Below are 23,842 nucleotides of genomic sequence, written 5' to 3'. Positions count from 1 at the left end.
CAACCCTCATGGAAGCCTATATTCCTACTTAGATTTCAGCCACACTTTGATCCAAACCATTCAACCATCATTTTTACTCACAAATAGAGGCATTATTTACAAAAAAAAAAACTAGAAAAACGCTGCTTATCTCCCTAGGGTTTTAAGGTTTTAGCAATTGGCTACTGCAAGGTTTCACCTTTTTTTCCCCTTATGAAGTTTAAATGCAGAAGGTTGTAAGTTATGCAAGGATCGATGCTTGGTGTTTTGTGCAGAATGAGGTCAATAGATGAGGCACATTTAAACCAAAGGTGGCGCCAACACTCTCTCAAGCCCACTCACTGGTCAGATGAGTATCCCAAAACCACTTTTCGCCGGCCACTTGTCAGCCACTCCACCACCCCATTGGCAACCTCTTTTCTATTTGCTTCTCTCACTCTCTATATGCAATTCCATGGCCTTTTTCTCTCTCCACAACAGATCCCTCTGCACCTCTTGACGCGTTTCTCATGCCTTTTTCACACCTGGACTCACCCTAATGGCAGCATCTTACATCCCCACGACCTTATTGAACCACACTTTGTTCTCACTCAAAACAGAAAAGAACACACACAAAGTAGTTCACTCTCACCAACGTTCTTCCCTGATCATCACCATCACTGCAATTCCTTACACTCATCATCATCGCATTGCACCTTTGTCCTCATGGAGAACTCTTACATACCCTTTTCCCCCACCGCCACCACCACCACTAGCACCACACCCACCAATTCCACCTCAAACATGGGTTGCTCTTCGAATTCAAACTTCTCCACCATTGAACCAATGAGCTCTCAATTTCAACATCCGTCACAACTTTTGCCACCTTACCAGAGCCTGCAACTCCCATACAGATATCTCATGGAGCAGGCTCCTCCTATGTATCCTTGCTTTGATTTTGGGGTATGGAAGGACCAAGAGAGAAGAATAATGGATCCTAACAGAACAAAGATGGCAAGGATTAACAGAAAGCTGGCACGGCAAAGAAGCCTCAGCTTGCAAAGAAATGCTACTCCGGTGGCTTCAACGCAGGTGGATGCAAGGAGACTGATCCCCTCTGGTATTAACACTTACATGAGACAAAATAATGATACCAATAAGGATCACTGTAATTTTATAACACCAGACAACAAGGTGCATTTTGTAAACTTGTTGAACTTTGGTTTTCAAATTTCATTATCTTGAGTTCTTGACTAATCACTGAAATTGTTTAACTTGGAATAATGCAGAAACTAAGAGTGTTGCTAAAGAAGGAGTTGAAGAACAGTGATGTCGGGTCTCTTGGGAGAATTGTTCTTCCAAAGGTGAGGTTCATTTACTTTATTGGATCCAAAAGGGCATTCTCAAGGCCTGTTCTTCCACTTTAAAATATGAATTTTGAAAGAAGAGAAGAAATAAGTCTTAAAAAAGCAAAGAGCCAACCAATAACTATTTCCTCATTTCCTCTCATTGATTACTGCAACATGGTTGTCATCTTACACTGTGCAGTAACTAATATTACTCCTTTCTTGACTTCTCGATTCTCGCACATTAAAAAATCATTGTGAAGGTGTTAATTATTTTTTAATGCTTCTATTGGCATGCAAATTATGATTATCTTGCATGCTGATTTATATTCCACCGATCTTCTAAAAATGTCATAATCAAGTCTTAAGCTTTATCTATGGTTTCTATCTGCAACTCAAACCAGAGAGAGACAGAAGCAAACCTTCCAACACTATACGATAAAGAAGGCATCCAAGTAACATTGAAGGATGTGTACTCTAACAATGAGTGGACCCTCAAGTACAAGTAAGTAATACTTATAATTTGATTTGGAGATTTGCCATAAGCAAAACTAGTTTTGGACACCATTTTAAGGGCTAAACTCTTTTGTTCATTGATGTCTCAGGTTCTGGATCAATAATAAAAGTAGAATGTATGTTCTGGAAAACACTGGTACCTTCTCCTTACTTGAATTCTTTCATGTGATATCTTGAATTTCACTATATTTCTCATCCCATTATTCAATTCCCCAGGAGACTTCGTGAAGCAAAATGGAATGAGAATTGGAGATTCTCTTACACTTTATGAAGATGAAAGCATGAATCTCGTGAGTTTTACTTTTTTCCCTTACTTAATCCTAGTAATTAAGATTAAAGTAAAATATTTGGTTATAGCTTCGCTGGAGGACAGTGATGCCCTTGCCTTTTCTCTGTATTTACTGGTAGTATCCATGCTCCTATATAAACAAGAGAGGGTTAGAATAGACATAAAGGTGTAGCTTTAAATGACACGTAACTGATGATGTGTTGGCAGTGTAGACTTGCCTTTTCACAAGACAGCTAGGACTTGGCATCTCACTATACATATATATAACACGTTATTTGATTATTTTTTATTTATTAAATAAATATTATTATTAATATAAAGACAAAAAGAGTTAAAACTACATACATATCTGTATTGTTTTGGTATATAACTGAACGTTCCCTGTGACTTCAGATACTCAAATGTAGACAAAATCTGTTGAATTTTGATCTCTTTTTTCCAGACAAAAAGTGTAGAGAGTGAAGAAAATGGGGAAATAGTTCCTTTTATTTTCTTTTCTAACGTAAAGGTTGCAGAACACCTATATCTCCACAGACGGACGTAAAATTTTATATTAGAGAGTATAAACTTAAAAACTTAAATTAAAAATTTTAAAAAATACAAAATTAGATTATTAATAGAAAATACTTGAATTATATAAAAATTTGATATTTTTAAGAGTACGACCACACCCCACAACATCCCTCCCGATCCATCCTTGCATATCTTTATAATGCCAAGTATTCATATTGATTTGTTTTCTTTTTGGATTGCAGTATTTCTCTATATCCAAGGTGGCAACGGTTGCTGTGGAGTCTTCAAGCAATCAAAACCAGTACTACAACAACAACAATGTCAACAACAACAACAACAGTAGCCATATTTATCTGGCATCTAAAGATGATGACGAGGCATCATTAGAATTACTCATAGAACAACTCAAGCACAAGGAACCACAAGAACCTAACGACTTGATGATGACTTTGCCTATGGATACTGCTAATAATTCGCAGAGGATACTTCCTGAGGAAACCAGACACTTGTTTTCTCACGACAGTCAAATGCAAACCTCGACGACATTGCCGGGAGGTATGTCAGGGACGATCAACTTCGACGACTGCTATGGTGGTCTTGATATGCTACCTGATGTTAATCACTACAATTTTTCACTTTGACATGGAAGACATATCAGCAGCAGGATTCATGGGCTCACAACAGTTTATAATCAAACTATAGTAATTTGGTTCTTGTGTGTTTTTCTGTTATATAGATAACATAGTTTTATAGGGTGGGAAAGGTATAGTTTTTTTTTCTCTTTTTTTTTTTTGGAAATATTTGTTTAGTCTTGGGAGTATGCCTACTTGAATGCTTAATTTGCATCTTCAATGTAAGTGTTCTCCCAATTTGAGATGAAAAGGAGAAATTATATAAGAAATTCTCCCACATTTATTTAATGATTTTTTTCCTTTTTTTAGTCGATCACTTATCCTAAACAGAGATGGATGTACTAAATCTCTTAGAAGAACAAGTGCATCCTCATTATTTAAAAAATATATAAAAATTAGTTTAATATGTTAAATAGAGGAGAAAAAATAAAATAAAAATTATATATCAATTTTTTTCTAAATGTATATTAAAAATTTGGACTTTCATTTATTTAATTTCTGAATTCACCATTGATGTTAAACTCGTCCAAGCTCTTGCTCTCGTCCATTTGCATTGAAATTTTAATTTTTTTTATTTTGATACGAAACCAAATTATTGTAACAATCAAGTTTTTTTTCCTTTCAAAAGTTAAATAATTTTATAATAATCATATTATTAAATTAAATTTTGGAACTAAAAATTTCGTTGCCTTTTCCTCTTAGAACTTGAAATGTTTTGAAATTTTACAATTAATAAGTATTTTCATTATTTGAGATAAAATGATTATAATGCTTACTTTTTTTTAGCTGATTTCCATTTTCTACATGTAACTATGTACATAAATTATGAATATCTCACCTTCTTGAATGATCGAGAGAAAGTTAATTATTTTATTACTAAACTATCCGGTATTCAAATCCTATTAATTCTAGTCAAATAATTATTTATTATTTTTTTAGATATCAAATTGATACTTAATTGAATTGGCTAATTATTATTATTATATGAAAAATATTCTAGAATGAATATTGTAATCGAAACATACTATTAATGTGACACATCGATAGGGATGTAAACGAACAGAGCGTTTGGTGAACTGTTTGTACAACGTTCGTTTATGTTTGTTTGTTAAGCTAAATAAACGAGTATGAACAATTTTTTTATGTTCGTTTGATAAATGAACGAACAAGAACAAATGTGTGTTTGGTTCGTTTATGTTCACTAACAAACGAGCTCGTTTATAAGCTTGTTTATCGAATCATTCGTTTATGTTCATGAACTAACTTGTTTAATGGCTCATTTAGAAGTTCATTTACTTTTTATTTTTTTATATTTTAAATATTGGTGAATGAAGGGATTAAATTGAATATTTTATGAAATTTAGAGTTTAAACTATGAAGCTTAAGGAGTTTAAGCACTAGTGGCATAATTTTACCATTTTTTAGTTTTCAAATAAGTATGCTCATAAACACAAATGTTCATGAACATATAAATACAGACTAAACGAATATGTTCGTGAATATATTCGCAAACGCTAAACAAACGAACACGAGTATCTCTTCGAAAATAAATAAACATGCACTAACACAATGTTGGAATTACATGCTCTTACGCCATTTAGCATTACCAACAGTATGAAACCCTTTGTTTCTTCAAATGGATACACTGTTAGGTACTCCTCTGCATGTAACTCCAGGTCCTGATGAAGGCAAAAGCAGCTCATATGGTGAAATCCCACCCCCACATCTATTCCTAAGATTTGGGTCACCGTTCCTTCTCTCTATCTCTTTCCCTGTCTTCTTCATTTCCATGGAAAATTTGTAGAATGCCTCCAAAATTTCAGGCTCTCCATTCCAAGTTGAAAGCTCTTTTCTATCTCCCAAATACTCTTCATCACCTGAATGTGAAGAAAGTATGTGAAGAACAGATATATAGTGTAACATTTCACTTAAACATGGCGGTGATGCTAGGAAATATCCCTCTGGATCCGCTAGGAACGTTGCGTAGTGCGGTTCGTCTTTGTTCGGCACTAGTCGCCTCATATACGGTGGACGTACTGGAACATACCCCCCGTAAGGGTACATCCCGAAGTTCACCGCCGCATGGTGCCCTGATGCAATCCAGGTAATGGTGGTGAGGACGGAGATAAGATCGTTAGGAGTCGAGAGTTTAGGCCACCAGCTCGCATCGCTAATGTCTGTCTGCATGGCCTACGTTGATACATTCATGGTACCAGGCATTGATAGGTTGTCACAAGTTGCTCGATTGCAGACCATATTAGCAAGCCATCGGTTGCGTACGGATAGTCTTCGATGAGTAGTTTAAGTCCATGTGGCTTGGCTGCATCAGGTACGGCCATTCCTCTGAGTAGAAATAAGATTTGAGTTAAATGAGATCCGACATGAATGAGGAGGGTTAAGGTTGTACCTTCGAATCAAGTCTGCGGGAAGGCTTTCCATGTCGAAGCGCCACCAATTCCGGTACACAGAAGCAGAAACCTTCATTGAACACTCCGCAGTGAAAAAGTGGGAATCGATTTTTCCTCCAGCATTAAGAAGTTGTCGACCCTGTGCTTTTATGTCCAATGTGTACCGCATGTGAGGATGGAGGAGTTTGTAAACAGGATGCATCGCACTTAATTGCCGGTACGCAGCAATAATAAACGGTTCAAGGCACGCATGAGTCCTCAACCTGTGGTCCTGTGCAGCCGTCAATTCCTTGATTATAATTCATCATTCAGTATGTAGAGCTAAGTAAGGTTGCAAATACCAATGATGAATTAGTTGATGAGCACCGGCATCATTGGAGCAGACATGAGCTTTGCTAAGTTGCCACAACCAGCAGGTAGCGGCATCGACGGGAGGTGTGACAACACGTTTCGATTGCACATTCCGGTTCTTCTCTGGGAGGCTGAGCTCAACGGCAACTGACTTTAACGATCCCATATCCGTCAAGACAAAGATCGTTCGAGTTGCATACGCTCGTTTGGTCGGATCAGCGTTTATGCGGTCAAGAAATGGAATGTAAACATCATGGTAATCTAATATAAACAATTTATTCTCTTCTATTGCCTGTATACACAAGTTCAAGCAAGATGAATTTCCATTAAAATAACATAATCAATCTACTAAAAGAACATATTCTCTTCCATTAATATGTTTCATACTTGTGTTAGCGAAAAACACTGTAAAACAATATCGTTAGCATTAACTAATAAGTAATAATAGAGTAATAAAAGATATAGGGTGTTTTATTATGTCGTGATACAAATCATGGTCTTAACGTAATCACTATAATGATCATTGTCTCCCAAAATTAACACAGCCTTTTAAATTTCATGCACCCAAAGTGGAGAAGTGAAACCTATTTGTGTTATTCTCTTCGACGAAAAAATTTTCGAGAAGAAAGAAACATATTCATCAACTATGTGTATCAGTTTAGGAAGAATGGTTATCCCCTTTATAAGAGAAATAGGGGAATAAAATTGTCAAATGAAACTATCCACTCCAACCACTCTTTAATTATAGGTAATCCAGTTTCCAAATTCACTCACTATTTGCGTTACTTACAACCCTCACTAATATAAATAGGTAGATAATTTTGATTGCAATAAAAGAACAATAACGAAATTAGTTGCTTAAGTATTAGTGAATGCATATGAAACTAATATATAATGAAATGATCAAATCTTCTCGTAACAAATGAACGAATCTAAAACTTGTTAAAGTATGAGTAAACTCACAGCACAACTAGTTTTTTCATCAAATGAATTGAGCAATATATCAATAAATTTAGTCAATATATATCGGAATATGGTAATTACTCTAGAAAAAAAGCCCAAATCATATTATATATTTTGTGATTAAGGTGACATATGATATGTTCTTGTTTTGCCATACCTGCTGTACAGTCATCCCATTAAGGTGACAAATGATATGTTCTTCTTTTAAGGCTGAATCCTGAGAGCCATAGATAGAAGGATCCAGCTTGCTTACTGGTGGAAAGATCTAAAGAAAAAAGAACACGTTTTTAGCATAAGTTGATCCAAATTTCCCAGTTTTATTTACTGTAATTGACCATTTTGCTCACCTTTAGCCTTTCTATGCTTAAGGGATTCATGCCAGCAAGGGTTAAACGTCCCAACTCATCATCTCTTAAGCAACATGATGGAACATCCCCTACAACAACAAATTTAATGCATTCGTATTTGTGTCGGATCATCTTGGGATTGGTCACATGATCAAGCATTTGAGTAGGAAGAAATTTGAGTAGAAGAGCTTACTGGAAATGAGCTTTGGAGGGTCAAACTTGAAAACATGTTGAATGCTTTGTTTGATCATGTGATGGAGCAAATTCCCCCAAGATGCATCATGCCTTGAATTGATTTCAAAAGGTGGAGTCTGCTTATAAAGTGAAGTAATTTGGGAGAAATTGTTGATGACTTGAGTGTTGGATGATGCCTGTTTCAGCATAGGGAATGCACTACTGAGCATTGCTTTCCACTTCCCGTCTCTCAGTGCCGCTTTCTTCGGATCCTCAAATGCTTCATCTCTTGGAACATACTTTGGCATGTATTTACTTGTGGGAGATTCCGTCTTCACATCTGTGCCGACAAAATCACTAAGTAGAGAAGTGAAAAAGAAATTACATAGGTAAAGATTATCGGGTCACCCATTGTAGAGAAGACGTTTCATAAATACACATAAAAAACTCGACGTCTTTCCTAAACAAACACACGAGAAGACGTTGTGTCTTCTTTCAAAGACATCAGATAATTCAGATGTTTTCCTTAAACATTATAATATTCACCTCATTTGAACAAATAAAACCTACATCATCCCTTATAAAAAGAAACAAGATTATCGGGTCACCCATTGTAGAGAAGACGTTTCATAAATACACATAAAAAACTCGACGTCTTTCCTAAACAAACACACGAGAAGACGTTGTGTCTTCTTTCAAAGACATCAGATAATTCAGATGTTTTCCTTAAACATTATAATATTCACCTCATTTGAACAAATAAAACCTACATCATCCCTTATAAAAAATTCATCTTTTTCGACGAACTATCCAAACAAATTTGCTCATATGTGCCATTTAACAAAGTAAATATCTTTCTTTACCAAACCCAAAAAATGATAGATTAAGAGTGTGATCGCATTCTTGAAAAAAAATAAGTTTTTATATAATTTTAGTATTTTTTTTGTAATTTTTATTGATCATCGATCTAATTTTATAACTATAAATTACTAATATAAAAGTTTGCACCATCTGACATAAAAGTTTATCCTTCTACCACGTTATTATCCATTATGAATTATCACATAGTATTATAGACTAACACATCGATACCGTAAATATAGAAAAAGAATAGAAAAGAAACCTGAACTGGTTGGAGGACGATTAGATCGGCAACACCTGGGATAGGGGTGATGTTGACCTCCAAGAATTGGCCTCACAAACTCATCTCCTTTATCTGGATTCCCCAAGTCCTTATAAACATCATACTCATAAATTCTAGTCCCAAACCTTCTAATCTCATCCCCACCCCCTTCTCCTCTTAATTCCTTCAGTTCTTTTTCTCTCAACTGAAATATCGAACTGAAATGTAAGTTTATTATTGATTGAACATTGAACATGATTGATTGTATTTTCATAGTGTTAAGTGTGTAATTGAGAACTCATTGAGTGATCTTAATGATAAAAGAAAATATTATATATTTTCTCTAAAGATCTGGATTCAAGAAGTTGAGTTTATAGAGAGTGTACATTACCAATAGACTAATAAAATTCTAAACAAATATTACCTAGTAATAACATCAGACTATTTAAAAAAGAGTGTGATTGAATAATAATAATAATTTTGATATATCGTCGATATCTAATTCATTAGCCGATTAATCCAGATGAGTACTACAAAGGTCCATTATGAAATGATTCTTCCAACCTAGTTTTCTCCCATAGCAATGTTAGGATTCAAACTCCCAACCTTACTTATAAAATGTTGGTATTTTATCGATATAATGTATTAGTCGATTAATCTAGATCGGATACTATAAGTGTTTATTATGTGCCCAGTTTTTTTGTTTAAGGACCTAACACATAGATGAGATAAAAGAGAAGAAAAGAATTGAACCTTGTAGGAGAAGAAGACCCTTTTGTGAGCTGAGAAAGTATGTGGTTGGACCCTTCTCGTTTTTCTGGACCAGTGGATCCTTGTTTCCTTGCTCAGCTTTGGCTTCTCCCGATCTTCTAACCCACCACAATCCAACTCAAAATTAATTACTGTTTACTCAATGGTTAAACTCATGATCACAATCAACTTCATAACCAAAAATCTTATTAATCCCAGTAAAAAAAAAAACAGGTGTATTTCGAGTATTTGATAAGTTTCGATTTTATTTAGTATTATTTTGTAGTTATTTAATTGATTAGATATTGTATTTTTAAGAGTTCGATATTTAATTGTAAATAATTATTAATTTTTTCGTATAGTTAATATATTACTGTTAAAAGATAAAAATTCTTTAGATTGAATGCGAATCACATTTTAGCCCATTAATCACATATGGTTAAACCTAATTTTATTATTAATTAAATTTATTTAATATTGTATTAATTAATATATTTATTCTAAATTAACAGGACGAAGACTGTGTTCTCGATCCAATTATTCACATTTTGAAAAGATATCTCTTTAATCACATTTCCGGTTATTAAATCAAGCCATATTTGAGTACATTTTTCCAGTGTTTGAATATTGTAAATTGCAATCAATATGATGTTTAACTCCAGTTATGACTACCTCACAATCGATGAACGTGTCGTGACTAATATAACTATTGATAATTGTGTTGCTCTATGCTACAACTCTCTTGGGAAGGTCTTACACGAGTTAAATGGTGGTTGAATCGACTACGATAGAACTTTAACAAATTGAACGAAGACTGTTATGAGTGGACGCACATACATTCATATGTATTTATGTTTTATAAATCATGAAGATTCTTATTCTTGATAAATTTCACAACCAAATTCATGCAATGGGATTACATTGTCTTGTAGGTTTCAGACAAGTAGGCGCGTTGAGTTAGAGATCAACAATTTTGTTGTTTCTTTTTATAGAAATGTGTAGGCGGTTGATCCGAGAGTAGAGTTGGAGGACAAGTCGACAACAATTTATGGAGAAAGAAAACAAAAGACGGAGGATTACATGACCTACACGATCGTACCTGAATCCTTAAATATTGTTGTCGGAAGGCACATTAATTGTTGTAATAAGACACCAACTGGTCTTGCTGGCCCACCTCTTTCAATTCCATTTATTTCTCGTCAGTTTGCCAACCCAATTCTCTTTGACATTTCTACTCAACAAACCCTGAGTTTAGCCACACCAAATTTGTGTGACCTCAAAAAAAAATAAACTTCATTCAATTTTTTTTCTCGATAATTTGAGATGATAAGGTATCATTGGTTTACAATTTTCTTAATCAATTGATAACGTATATATTCTATAGATACAATTATTCGAATTTAAAATTTAAAAAAAAATTATTTTAATTATTAAAACCACTTGATGATAAAGATATCACATATCAATTTTAATAATTCATGTGTACGGTCTAGTGGGGTTGCTTTCCGTAACCCCTACTACTTAGCTCTTCGCTTCTTCTATGGCTGCTGATATTACAATTATTATTCCAGTATTTTCACTATCAATATTAATTATTATATATTTTTAAATATAACTACAAAAAATATTAAATTTTAATTATTAGGACATTGTGTCAATCCATATGGGTGGTTAATGCATCAGTACAAGTTGATATTCAAAAAACAAAGACCGAAATGCATCAAGATTTGATCAAAATAAAATTTGAACTACTCGTATCGGTTTAAGATCAAAATAAAATGTACAAATTAATATCAATAATTAGTTGGTTTCGTAGGATGGCATTCCCTTAAGTAAGGTTAGAAATTTGAATCATGATGTTTGTAAATGGAGCAAATTGAGTTGAAATGACTGTCATCGTATTTACAGTACTCAATCTAAATTAATCGATTAATAAATTAGATAATAATGATTATACTAAAAAATTACAAACTAGTAACACAGACGGCAGCTAGTATAAGTTTACCACTTAATTTAATAACTTAAATCTTTTCGAGATAAATATCAAACTTACATATAACTATCAGTTTAATTTGTGATCGATACATGAAATTTAATTTATAATTATTATACATAAAATTTAATTTGTGATTCAAATATACATATAAATATTTTATGCATATTTAAATAAATAAATATATTTTCACATATGATAAGTATAATTATTTATGTGTATAATATGTAAACATCAAATAGTGTTCTTCAATAATAGTGTTAGTAGTTTATAAAAATTGAATTAAATTAAAATTTTAAATATAGAATTACAATAGACATTATATTATATGTAGTGTTGATATTCCTTAAATGTATATTCTTTTTCCACATTTAAGTATACTTTTATTTTTGGATTTGTGTCTTATTAAATTTTTAATGATAAATTTATTTTCAGAATTTATTTAACAACTGAGAGCTTTTAACCACTTATTTTATAAATTGTTGACGAGTTTGTTTATTTTTTATATCTAAAATTATTGTCCTTTTATTACAACATATGTTTATTGTGAATTTGGAATTTTTTTTTTAATGAATGGAGAAAGAAAAGAGGAGCTTACTTGGTTCAAGTTGAGCGCTAACAAGCTGAAGAACAACGCCTGTGTGTGCAGTATGGGCGTTTGAATCCAACCAACCCAACATCATATCCTTCACATACTCCTTGGAATCACACTTCACCCTCACCACAGCTTTCACCTTCAACTGCTCCCCCGTCGTCGCTTTTATCGGAGTCGGCCCCGCCTTCCTCCGCTGCGCCACCACCATCATCAACTGCAGAGGGTTATGATATAAAACTTGGTTAAGGCGATGGTGGGCGGTGAAATGGCTATCAACACAATATTTTGTTGGGAATTCGGTGGCCATTGCAAGTGATGATTCAAGTATATTTTGTTTCACTCTTGTTTTATACTCTCAACAAATCCATCAAGTTGAGGACATATACCACGTGTGTTTTCAATCTTTAATGGCAGACATAAATTCTGAACATAAATTTATTAGATGTTTTTTTAAAGATTATTTGTACAAAAATATATTCGAATAGTTTTTAATAATAAAATTATCATCATTTAACAAGTTTAGATAATGTTAAATTTATTAGATGTGTTTTTAATCATGTTTTACATAAAAATTCATTTTCTCTATCTCCTGAGTTAATTCATAATTTTTATCTCCTGAGAAATTTTTTTATCTCACTTCTGGGTTTTTTACTCTTCCATATTTCATGATTTTAATGATATAATATTTTAGGGGCGTTTGGTTCACAGAATGTAAGATTACCTTTGAGAATAAGATTACTGGAGTGTAATATTACTCTGAGAATGTTATATTACCTTGTTTGGTTTGTTTAGCATGAATGTAAAATTACGATGTTCGATTAAAAAAATAGAAGAGTACATGGATGCATATTTTACCAAATTATCCATGTAATATATATATATTTCAACAAGTTAAACATTAATATTACATTATAAATATTTGAATGAAAATTCATAAAAATATTTTAATTATTACATTATCTAACTTTTGAGAAATTAATATAAATAGTATATGAAACTTATATTTTTTAAAATAATTTTCATAAGTATCATATTTATTTATATAAAATATAATATAATATGAAAAAAATAATATTATGGTCTTGAGTGGATAAAGATATTATTTTTCAATGTATAATATCTATTTTTTAAAAACTAGGAGTTAGATATTATTTTAAATAATTATATGTTTTATAACAAAATCAATTTTCACCTCATAAAATTATAAAGGTTTAATATATTAAATATTAAAATTATAAAATAATTTTAACTACTCAAATTTATTAATATTTTACTGAATCTTTGTATATTATTATTATTATTATGCTTACAATTTTGAGTAAAACACGAATAATAGAATTGAGAATGATACATATGAAAAGAATTCATTATTCTAGGGATATTCTTATTCAAAATGACGGGAATTTTGTAATACGTAAGAATTTGGAAGTAATGACATTCTCACCATCTTAATCAAAAACTATTACTATTGGTAATAAGTGTATCTTGAGAATTTTCACCTATAAGGGATTTTTTAGTCGTTTTCATTCATAATAGGTATTTTACTCCTTTTCGCACTTAAGGCAGTCCGACCATAATACACAAAAGAAATTTAGTCATTGTAATATATATAGGAATCTTGGCCTATAAGGGTATTCTAGACTTTTCTCTCACTCAAAGGCAGTCCCACGTTCGACTATCGAAGCTTCTAAAACAAAATATTCATATTAAAATGATTATACAAAAATTTAGAGATGATTTATTGTCTCAACTATGCCACTCTTGGTTGTACATGTCAGACTGGTGCTCTCTATCCTTTCTTTGATTTTCTGATCTTGACTATACATCTCAATAACCTTATTTTGATTATAAGATAATATTTATCTATGATCTTACTTAATCATTGAAAACGTATATCCAAATAAGAGTAGAAAGTATGAAAAAAAAATTAAGGATATCCTCAAAAGGTATCAAACAGAAAACTGTAGTAAAAAGCATATAAAATTAGCAAATGATTCTCGTCATTAAGCATTAGGCTATACAAGCATGTACAAATGTGGTAAATACAACTTTTAAGGGCTCCTATATCAACTTCAGCACCAGCCCCACAATAACTTGGGCATGGAAACCATTGCAGTAGCTGACCTAAACTACGTTTTCCGAATCGAGCGATTCGAACTTTATGTAATCGACATAAATCAAACACTAAATACTTCGACAGGATATAAGATATTATATATTAGAATGTATTTAATCACCTTAGGTGGGAATCATAAGTATCTAAAATGGTATCGGGGACGATTAGTGGCAATTTATCTATATACATGAAAAGCCTTCTGAGATTCTCCCTTGTCACTGTGGCCACATCGATTATATCCCGACTGTCAGTATATACCCAGAGATCCCCCGAGTCGACTCTCTTTAGACTATCACGACAGAAGGGGCACGACTGTGATCTTGCCCGCCTGCAATTCATGATTAAATGATTAATCATGATAATAAAGACTACCTGCAAATAGATCATCCATTGACAAACCTCTAAACACCAGATAGACCAACAACAGTTTTAAGGATTGTAAAAGAAAAGGAAGAGACTGCATTGCAAAGTTACTAGAGATAAAGATTACTGGATAGTATATGTCAAACACTAGTACTTCTCAGCTCTACTTTCAGTTGTTCCGAGTTTTAATCATACTAGAAGGATCAGGAAACTATGCAAAAAAAAAAGGGGAATCAACCTAGAATATTTACTCGGTTGTTTCTCAAGAACACTATCCAAGATAGATTCAGCAGTGCCCTTAGGTTTAAAGGTAACAAAAAACAATCTTCAATACATGGACCAATCGGTAATCCGTCTCCACTTATGTGGTAAGTGATGACAATAACAGTTTTTAAAAACAGAAAGAGATTGAAAACCCGACACTGAGTGATGACAAATATATATATTGTGATTAGAGAGAGAGAGTTAGAAAACAATAATTTTGAAGTCAGGACACGGTAGAAAACCCAAAAACAATCAGAAGCAACTCTGACTATACTGGATGACAAGTATGGTTCCTTCTTACAAAGATGGAAGGAAAACATCAAATTGTCTGTTCTACATGATAATGCGTGGTTGATGTTGAAAAAAAAACAACTGCTTTAAGCGGAGCAAAGATATGAAAGAAGCAGAAAGAGAGAGGAATAAGGGAAAGAAAGGCGGGGAGAGGAAGAATACCAATCACGGTAACATTTCAAACACATGGCATGAGTGCAGTTCGGCAGCACGATTTTACTGTTCAACTCCATGCATATTCCACATTCTTCTTCCCTTTCCACATCAACATCAGTAAGTTGCCTATACTCTTCATCTTCATTTCTTCGGTATCTTTCCATGCACACTGCTTTCTGTTTTTTATCTTCAGTATCAGTGACACCCCTCTGAAGTTGCAGTAATGAGGGATAGATAACAGCTGGATACAAAGAACTCAGAAGCCTTACAACAACTCGGAATAAGTGCACTCGAAGAGAAACAAAACACTCGGATTGAGAAAAGATACCATAGAACTCTCTTGTGCTTGCTTTCCTTTCATGCGTAGACATCGTGGTAGTTCCATCCACATAAACCTACAGGATATGATACAACGATGAAAACAACTATTTTTCAAGATTACAAACACTAGCTGAACATGAAGTAACAAAACATAACCTTGTAAATTAGGATTCTTAACAGTCCAAGAGCACCTGCAAGGTGACAATCAGTCCACTGCACCAAGAATAAGAACAGGTGTGCAGCTGGACTGTATGACATTCTCATTTGAAGGCATGCCCCATCATATTCCCTTGGAAAATCTGAAGCCCTGCAACTTGCATTTCATGATAGACAATTACACAGAACGAGAAGAACATAGTGATAATATTAGCCAATACACGCGAAAATATATCTGTTAACAACCATGACTGCAAAGCAGAATTACGCAGGATGAGCAACAGCCATGGTTTCACCTAGAAGTTCACTTATATTCTATCACTAAAATTCAGAGGAACCATATTAGCTACTCGTGGAAATCCGGTTCAGCATCGACAAAGAAATCAATATTTTATCTAATAGCTGTTTAAGATACCGGCATTTGTTTCGAAGGTCTTCATTAACAATGTAAAATAGAGATCCAGGAACTTAACTAACTAATCATTGTCATAACAACGGTACTTACTAAATTATTCTATTTACAAGCAATTTACATCAAATCCACGGATCAGTTTAACAAAGAAAACCCCGAAAAGCAAAAATAGTTTTAATGTATAAGAATCAAATCACTAAATTCATGCATTAATAAGCTGGGACCAGTAGTTGATAACTGGATATTCATGCTAGCAATATAGTGATGAAAGAAGAAAAACATATGGAAAGCAGTACAATCAAGTGGAACCCATTGGCCACGTGAAGTTGGATAGAGAAATAAAAACAAAGATTTATCAATATATCGAAAGGTATCCTCACAAACATGTAATATATCCTGGGATGGACCGAGGGGCGGGGGCAGTGTTATCATGTATTTTAGATATTTTCTTTGAGTTTTCTATTGATAATCTATTTTCGTCCCTGGAATTTTATAACTTTGCCCCTCTAGCATAAAATCTTGTGTTCTTCCATGAATATATCAATCTCTGAAAATAAACATTGCACTCTTAGGCTACTCTTAACGATACCAAAATAAGTTTTTACATTCAAAAAATGGCACACATAAATCATAATTAAGAAACAAAGTGTCCATTTGGGGAAAATTTGTCAGAAGAAGAAACTGAACTCAACCTGAAAATAAACATTGCACTCTTAGGCTACTCTTAACGATACCAAAATAAGTTTTTACATTCAAAAAATGGCACACATAAATCATAATTAAGAAACAAAGTGTCCATTTGGGGGAAAATTTGTCAGAAGAAGAAACTGAACTCAACCTTCTATAATAAGCTGAAAGATATAACTTCAGCAAAAACTAAAAAAGAAATCTAAGCCCCCTCGCCTCTCAAGAAAATCAAGTATTCTTAATCTTCAGGAACTAAAAAATGGTTTAATACCCAATATTTTCCCTGGGGAAAAAGGTGCAGAGAATCAAATACTGAAGGGTGAAAATCAAATTGTCTTAAGCTAAAAGCAACTGAAGAAAGAACATTGATTTTTTTCTATATATAACAAATGGAAGTTAGAAAACGGAAGAAGTTGTTACATGTAACGCATGTTGAATATCAGCTTCAAGCACTTTAAGAGAGTCCTTAAAAGACTTTCGCATGGAACCTATATACATCTCTCCCCACCCCTCAAAATCTAACCCCAAAAAGAAACCCTAATTCCCTTTCTCCAAGCTTAAGTTTTTCTCACGCACGCAGGAAGAAGTCTCTCTGGATTTTGGTGGGTGATTGTAGGTGCCGGTGACAGTGGCTTCGTATTTGAAAATGAAGGGAAGATGTTAAAAGCTGACACGTGGATCATCGTCTATCGTGGAGCGTCCATATCTATATACTCTACTCCTATAGATTTTACTTTTTTAAAGGCAATAGGATATATAGAATTAGGGTAAATTATAAAAATAATTATTTTATTTTATTTTTCTTCCTATTTTATTCATTGTACTTTTAATTTTTTTCAATTTAATCATTAAATTTTATATATTAATTTTTTTAATCACACTTCCGTTAATTTATTAACGCAGTGATAACGTGACATTTTAATTCAAAATTTTCTTTCTTTTTCGATTTTTCGACATAAGATCCTTCAACCAAAATACCCACCACTCCAAAGCCCAAACATCACCAAAACAATGCTAGTCACCAAAATCACTACTGCAATCCTCACCTTATATTGTCTTATAAAAGTAGCAGTAAATAGCGGAATCAACACATCGACGACAAAAGCCAGAGCTGATGCCACCGCAGCTTGTATGGGTCGATGCCACCGCAGCTTGTACGGGTCGATGCCACCGCAGCTTGTACAGGTTTCGATAATTTCTCATCATTTCAACTCTCAAATATCTCTTTTCGCTTCTCTTTTCTTATTTCCACAGTAACTTTTTAATCGGAAATGCATGAGAAATTTTTATCTAACTCTGAATTCTAAAGAGGTATTGACTTGAATAAGAGTCTATTAGGAGAAGACCCGATAAAATAACTATCAGGACCATCAACAATTTAATGTGTAATGTTGGATTCATGTGGCCTCAGGTGAAGCACAAATATTCAATTAAATGTTTATCATATAATAAAATGGAAACAATGATGAGAGTTAACAAATTCCGCTAAGATAAACTAAGTTCATTGTTGAAAGTCACTAACAAAGTCAATGTGTTTTGTAGAATACGCGTACAAAGTCGAGGACAATCGCCCTCTCCCTCCATCCATCCCTACCAGCGGGGCTTTGTTTTATTCCAGTACATCAAACCATACAGTAACAGTGTTTCATATTCATACAGTATTTCAAGATTCATACAACCGCCACCAATATATCAGACATTGTTCGCCGATGACCGGCACCATCACATATGGCTCTTGAGGAAGTCCAGAATCAGCTCGTTAACCAGTTCGGGTGACTGCTCTTGAACAAAGTGGGTTCCTTCAGGCAAATATATTATATCCAAATTAGGTACCAGTTCTTTTGCCTTCCCAAACTTTATGTATTCTTCCATCCCAGGAAATTTAAAAACATAATCTTTGCACCCCATTATCAGTAATGCTGGAACTTTAACTATTGGATCTGCTATGCCAAAGTCTTCATCAATTGACCTACAAAAACATAAATTCAACTAAAACCTAAGCAATTTAAAGACATATTCATACAGTATATACAGATGTTATGAGTAGCTTGCTGCTATAGCATATGCATGAAGACAAAAGGAGTAAAGGACCATGAGGTGTTCAGAATCGGAACATATATGCGAACAGTTCTGAAAACAACACCATACCTATATGGAACTTGCAATGCAGTCTTGAATCCAGATTTCTCGTATAAAGCTCCATATGTTGTGAGATCTTCCTCGGTGAACCAAGGTGGAAGAGGAACAGAAGCATCCACCAAATCCATGACCTCCTGGTTTTCAGCTGCGATTGGTATTTCACTTTTGGAGAACAGTATGTAGATGTTCCTTACAACAGTTTTAGCATCGAATCGTCCAAAGTCGGCTTCAGCTCGTCCAGGTTCCTACATGAAATCCGGAACAAAACATAACTTAATCAAGTAAACACAGTCATTTTTCAATTACTTCCAACATTTCAACAATTAGTCATCCAAAACATACCCTCCATCTTGACATGTAGAAGCCTTCTGGGAGAGACTCTCCGTACTTCCGAGGTCCCAAAGGAACATGTGGGACTCCCATCGTTATAACACCCGAGACTCTCTTCGGGTGAAGGAGAGTTAACAGATAAGCAAGCCTGGCACCAAAATCCTTAGCAACAACAAAAACCTACCCTCGGGGACAGAAACAGACTTTTATATTAGGTGGACAAACTTCTAAAATTTCTCACAATCAGATTATAGATAGATAATACAAATAAAATATACGAGAACTTAAAATTTTAACGCGAACTACCCCCACCCAACCACCTTCGGTCCATCCCTGCCTACGCTCATAAACAAGTAGCAAAGCAACAAAGGTAAAGAATCAATAGCGTAGTTCTTCACTCGAGCAAAGTGACAGTAACATGGTGCGCATAAATCTGAACGGGAAAACTACCAAACCAACAAGCCCTAACTCATTCAAACTTTATAGAAGTCGGAAAATTTGACCCTAGTAATTCCGAGATTATCTAAGACAGCAACAAGGTTGGCAACGATGTCAGCAAAGGTTGTCTTTTCAGGTTCGGGTGGTATGTCGGATAGTCCGTAGCCTCTATAATCGGGTGCAAGGGTCCGGAATCCAGCATCGGCGAGAGCTATCATCTGGTGCCGCCATGAATACCATATCTCCGGGAGCCCATGTAAGAAGAGCACCATGTTAGAACCTGAAGATTGAACACCATGTAAGAAACACAGTGAGGGTTTTCACTAAGATTTTCGGTAAGAATAAAATATCAATAAGATTACTGAAAATATTATATTTTGTGTTTAGTTAGTTTAGGAAAAATATAAAATTATCGTGTTTGATTAAAGGAAAAAAAATTATTAAAATATATATTTGAGTAAATTATCTTTATTATATATTTAGTTTTTTAATAAGTTAAAAAATATTTATATATTTCTTTTAAAAAATTAAATTTTTAAAATTTATATAAATTTTTTACAAAATTAAAAATATAAAAATATTTAATGAGTGGATAAAATTTTATTTTACTCTTGAATTTTATATAAAATTTTAATTATAGATTTTTTTGATAAATCTAAAATAATTTAAAGATAAATTTATAATTTAATCTTCGTAGATTTTTTATTATTTAATGACAGAATCTAACATTCCTACGCTTTACCCTTCCCCAAGCTCACCCCACTGCTAGTCTGCTACCAACGTACAAGCCCACCAGCACACTTTCATCTCGCAAGCCTAACTCTTATTTTCCATACCTTAAGCCCAGTAGCCTCATTCCATGACCCAAATTATGGGTTAGTTTTCGATCGACTTGAGTTGAGTTAAATAAAAAAATTTGAATTATTTAAGTTGAAAAGTTTTATTTTATAATTTAAATTTTATTTTATTTTTTAAATCGAATCGAGTTTATAAAATTTGAGTCAAGTCAAATCAAGTTGATTTGAGTTGTTCAATTTTATGTTTAAATTTAATTGTAAATAATTTTAGTGTTACTATACACTTATTTTAATTTAAACAGTTTTCTATAACTACATACAATATACATATATATTCTTTCATATTTTTCATAGGATAAATTACACTATTCATTGTCCAACTATATTCTCTCTCCTATTTTAATAATTGAACTTTATTTTTTTTAATTTAATCATTAAACTTTTAATTTACACTTATTTTAATCACTCTTTGAAGATATTGAATATATTTTATTATTATTATTGTTGTTGTTGTTGTGACATGACAAATATGTCAATGTTTAATGTCAAAAATTTAAATAAAAATAATTGATTTTTTTATTTTAAATCTCTAAAATCAAACATAATCCCTAAATCAACACCCAATTCAATCCCTAACCTACTCCACACCGATCCCCACCGAAAAGGATAGGATAGGTGATGATGATGAAGACCCATCTAATCCGCTATGGAAACACCATTCATGATGATGATAGAGGTGTGTAAAATTATTCGATTCGGTTGATCCGATCAGTTGACCCGCCGACACAGATCTAAAAAAATTGAGTAATTCTCTAAAAAAAAATTACCCGGCCGGGTCGGGTACCCGGCCCGACATTTCTAGGGTCGGGCCTGGGTCACAAAATCTTTTTTTTTGGGTATCCGGTTATTCAAGTACCCGGTTAATTTTTATTTTTTATTTATTTTTTTATATATAATTATATAAAATATAATGAATTATTTATATTATGGATTATTATATTTTGTATTTTGAACTTTTAAATTTTATGTTTGGTTATTAGAGTATGTAATTCGAAGTTTCGAACATTTTAAATTTGTATATATATATATTTTTTTAAATTAATAATTTGAAAATAAAAAATTAAAAACAGGGTATCGGGTACCCGATTACCGGATACCCGCAAAATTCGGGTACCCACTTACCGAATACCCGTAACATCCGGGTCGGGACACGGGCCGAGAAATCGTCGACCCGGAAGTTCCGGATACCCGGATTTACACACCCCTAGATGATGAGATATCAAAGTTCACCCTCACGGCCTTCTCCGTAAAAAGAACCTCAATCCCTAAACCCAAATACTTTGGACGATTAAGGTCGTACTTGTTTTATGTTGCGATGTTCGGTGGAAAGATGGTGGCCACCGACGACGCCAACAGCTACGTTGGTGGTGGAATTTTTTTGACAGTTTTGCGCATGGAAATGCAACCGCCACCAATGATGATGGCCTCACGGGGAAGGAGCATTTGGATGATTCAACTCAAGGAAGTATCGCTAAAGCTCATTGCTCGACTTCAAAGTTGTTTGATCGACGACATTAGATTGTTGGATAGCAGAGGTTTTGCCACTGTAGGAGTGAATATGAGTTTGGGGTTTGTATGTTGGGATTAAGGATTTATATTATTTTATTTTTTTCACTAAAATCCAACATGGTATTAAATAATAATAAAATATATCATATCACAGTAATAATAATAATAAAATATTTCATGTCATCAAAGAGTAACCAAAATTGGAGTAATTCAAAAGTTTAATGATTAAATTAAAAAAATTGAAGTTTAGTGACCAAAATAGGATAGAGAAGATAGTTGAGTGATGAATGGTATAATTCACTCTTTTTATATGTGATATACATCAACTCAAACTTTAAAATCAATCTATTAATTACTAAAAAATTTGAGTTATTCGAGTTATATTTTATAACTCAACTCAAATTTAAAATCTTTTTGAGTCGAGATTATAAAATTACAATTCGAGTCAAATTGAGTTGAGTAAAAAAATTTGAATTTTAAGCCAAAAAACTCAATTTTTTTAGTTGAGTCAATTTTTACTCACGCCTAACGCAAACCCACTTTATTGAAAAGCAGAATCAAATCATAATGTTATGTATGATTTTGAAAGAAAAAAAATTGATGATCAAAATGGAACTGCAAGAATAGATTAGTGACTAAATACGTAGTTTATCCTTATATTTATTACAGCTGACAATTAACTATTGGTCATGAGCTTTTGATAAGTGTTTTAGAATCTGTATTGTTGGTTTTAACTTGTAAGCGGTTAAAATCAATGTAACTTACAATATATATTTAAAAGCTTTAAATTTTAATGTATAATTATGATATTTATTCCAAAATTAAAAGCTTTAAATCAATGTAACTTACAATATATATTTAAAAGCTTTAAATTTTAATGTATAATTATGATATTTATTCCAAAATTAAATTTATGCTATCTAATATTTTTTAATAGTCTAAAATAATTATAAGGTAATATCTATTTATAATTTTCTTAACTTATTAACGCACACACACTCTGTAAAAGTAACTGTTCGAACTCAGAATCATTAAAAAAAATAACTTTTTCTTTTGACTACAGAAGTCGGATGGATTCAAATATTCTTATAGTAAGTATATTTTAATTTGACTCGTATGTGCGTGTGTGTATATAGATAAGATCCAGTTACACAAATTTAGGACCGGTTGATGAGTGAAAATATATAACTAAGATTAACAATGAGAAATGAGAAGATATTCAATGGGGAAAACAAGGAGATAATCTCAACCATCTATTTTCAATCATCTAATGATCATAAATCTGTGTAAAACTAAAAAAATTTACATTGTGCAACTGGGTTCTAACCCCCCTCTCTCTATATATGGTCATAAATCTGTGTAAAACTAAAGAGTTTTACATTGTGTAACTGGGTTATAACCCCCTCACTATCTCTCTCTATATATATTAAAAGCATATTACAAATTAATTATTATAAAATGTAAAAGTTGCTTGTGTTTTGCAAGTTTTGAAAATTTTGTTGAGATGGATAAAATCCATATGTATATTTTTCATTTTGAAAAAAAAATGTCAATGATAATTACTTAATATTATTTAAAATACCAACAATATAAATCCATATGTATAATTTATAAAAATAAATATATTGTAATATATTTTTATTAATGTTAATATACTATAATGATATTTTTTATAGAAACAAATAGTTTTATTAAAAACATAAAATATTCAAATTATAATAAATGTTTAAAAATTACAATTCAAGCGATCGAAAAAGTGTCATAAAAACAAGTTATTAAAAATAATGAAGACTGTTTTAATTATATTGATATAAAAACAATTGGTTTATAATGTTGCAATTTGAC

The 23,842-nt window shown here is 32.7% G+C and overlaps 3 protein-coding genes and 1 pseudogene across 3 annotated transcripts; 1 reads left to right on the top strand and 3 right to left on the bottom strand.

Moving 5' to 3' along the window:
- The first annotated feature begins 255 nt into the window (after positions 1 to 255).
- Positions 256 to 3,263, top strand: LOC120159496 (B3 domain-containing transcription factor LEC2). Its single transcript, XM_039170089.1, has 6 exons — positions 256 to 1,152; positions 1,248 to 1,322; positions 1,709 to 1,809; positions 1,910 to 1,956; positions 2,037 to 2,110; positions 2,865 to 3,263. The coding sequence occupies exons 1-6, from the start codon at positions 256 to 258 to the stop codon at positions 3,261 to 3,263; spliced, it is 1,593 nt and encodes a 530-aa protein (XP_039026020.1).
- Positions 3,264 to 4,886: 1,623 nt separating this feature from the next.
- LOC120159486 lies at positions 4,887 to 12,265 on the bottom strand (annotated as a pseudogene).
- A 1,693-nt stretch (positions 12,266 to 13,958) lies between these two features.
- On the bottom strand, positions 13,959 to 17,343 carry LOC120158966 (E3 ubiquitin-protein ligase AIRP2-like). The gene is made up of 6 exons (XM_039169682.1): positions 17,152 to 17,343; positions 16,127 to 16,129; positions 15,626 to 15,782; positions 15,477 to 15,543; positions 15,155 to 15,389; positions 13,959 to 14,402 (listed from the first exon to the last, which is right to left on the bottom strand). Exons 1-6 carry the CDS (start codon positions 17,220 to 17,222, stop codon positions 14,192 to 14,194), a joined length of 744 nt encoding a protein of 247 aa, XP_039025613.1. The 5' UTR covers positions 17,223 to 17,343; the 3' UTR covers positions 13,959 to 14,191.
- A 1,022-nt stretch (positions 17,344 to 18,365) lies between these two features.
- On the bottom strand, positions 18,366 to 19,942 carry LOC120158958 (epoxide hydrolase A-like). Its single transcript, XM_039169671.1, has 5 exons — positions 19,697 to 19,942; positions 19,206 to 19,373; positions 18,873 to 19,108; positions 18,433 to 18,693; positions 18,366 to 18,401 (listed from the first exon to the last, which is right to left on the bottom strand). Exons 1-4 carry the CDS (start codon positions 19,901 to 19,903, stop codon positions 18,447 to 18,449), a joined length of 858 nt encoding a protein of 285 aa, XP_039025602.1. The 5' UTR covers positions 19,904 to 19,942; the 3' UTR covers positions 18,366 to 18,401; positions 18,433 to 18,446.
- Between the last annotated feature and the right edge of the window lie 3,900 nt (positions 19,943 to 23,842).

The sequence above is a fragment of the Hibiscus syriacus genome, unplaced genomic scaffold (genome assembly GCF_006381635.1).
Source record: "Hibiscus syriacus cultivar Baekdansim isolate YM2019G1 unplaced genomic scaffold, ASM638163v2 tig00002841_pilon, whole genome shotgun sequence".
Lineage (NCBI taxonomy): Eukaryota > Viridiplantae > Streptophyta > Magnoliopsida > Malvales > Malvaceae > Hibiscus > Hibiscus syriacus.
This window is presented reverse-complemented; position numbering and strand designations above follow the sequence as displayed.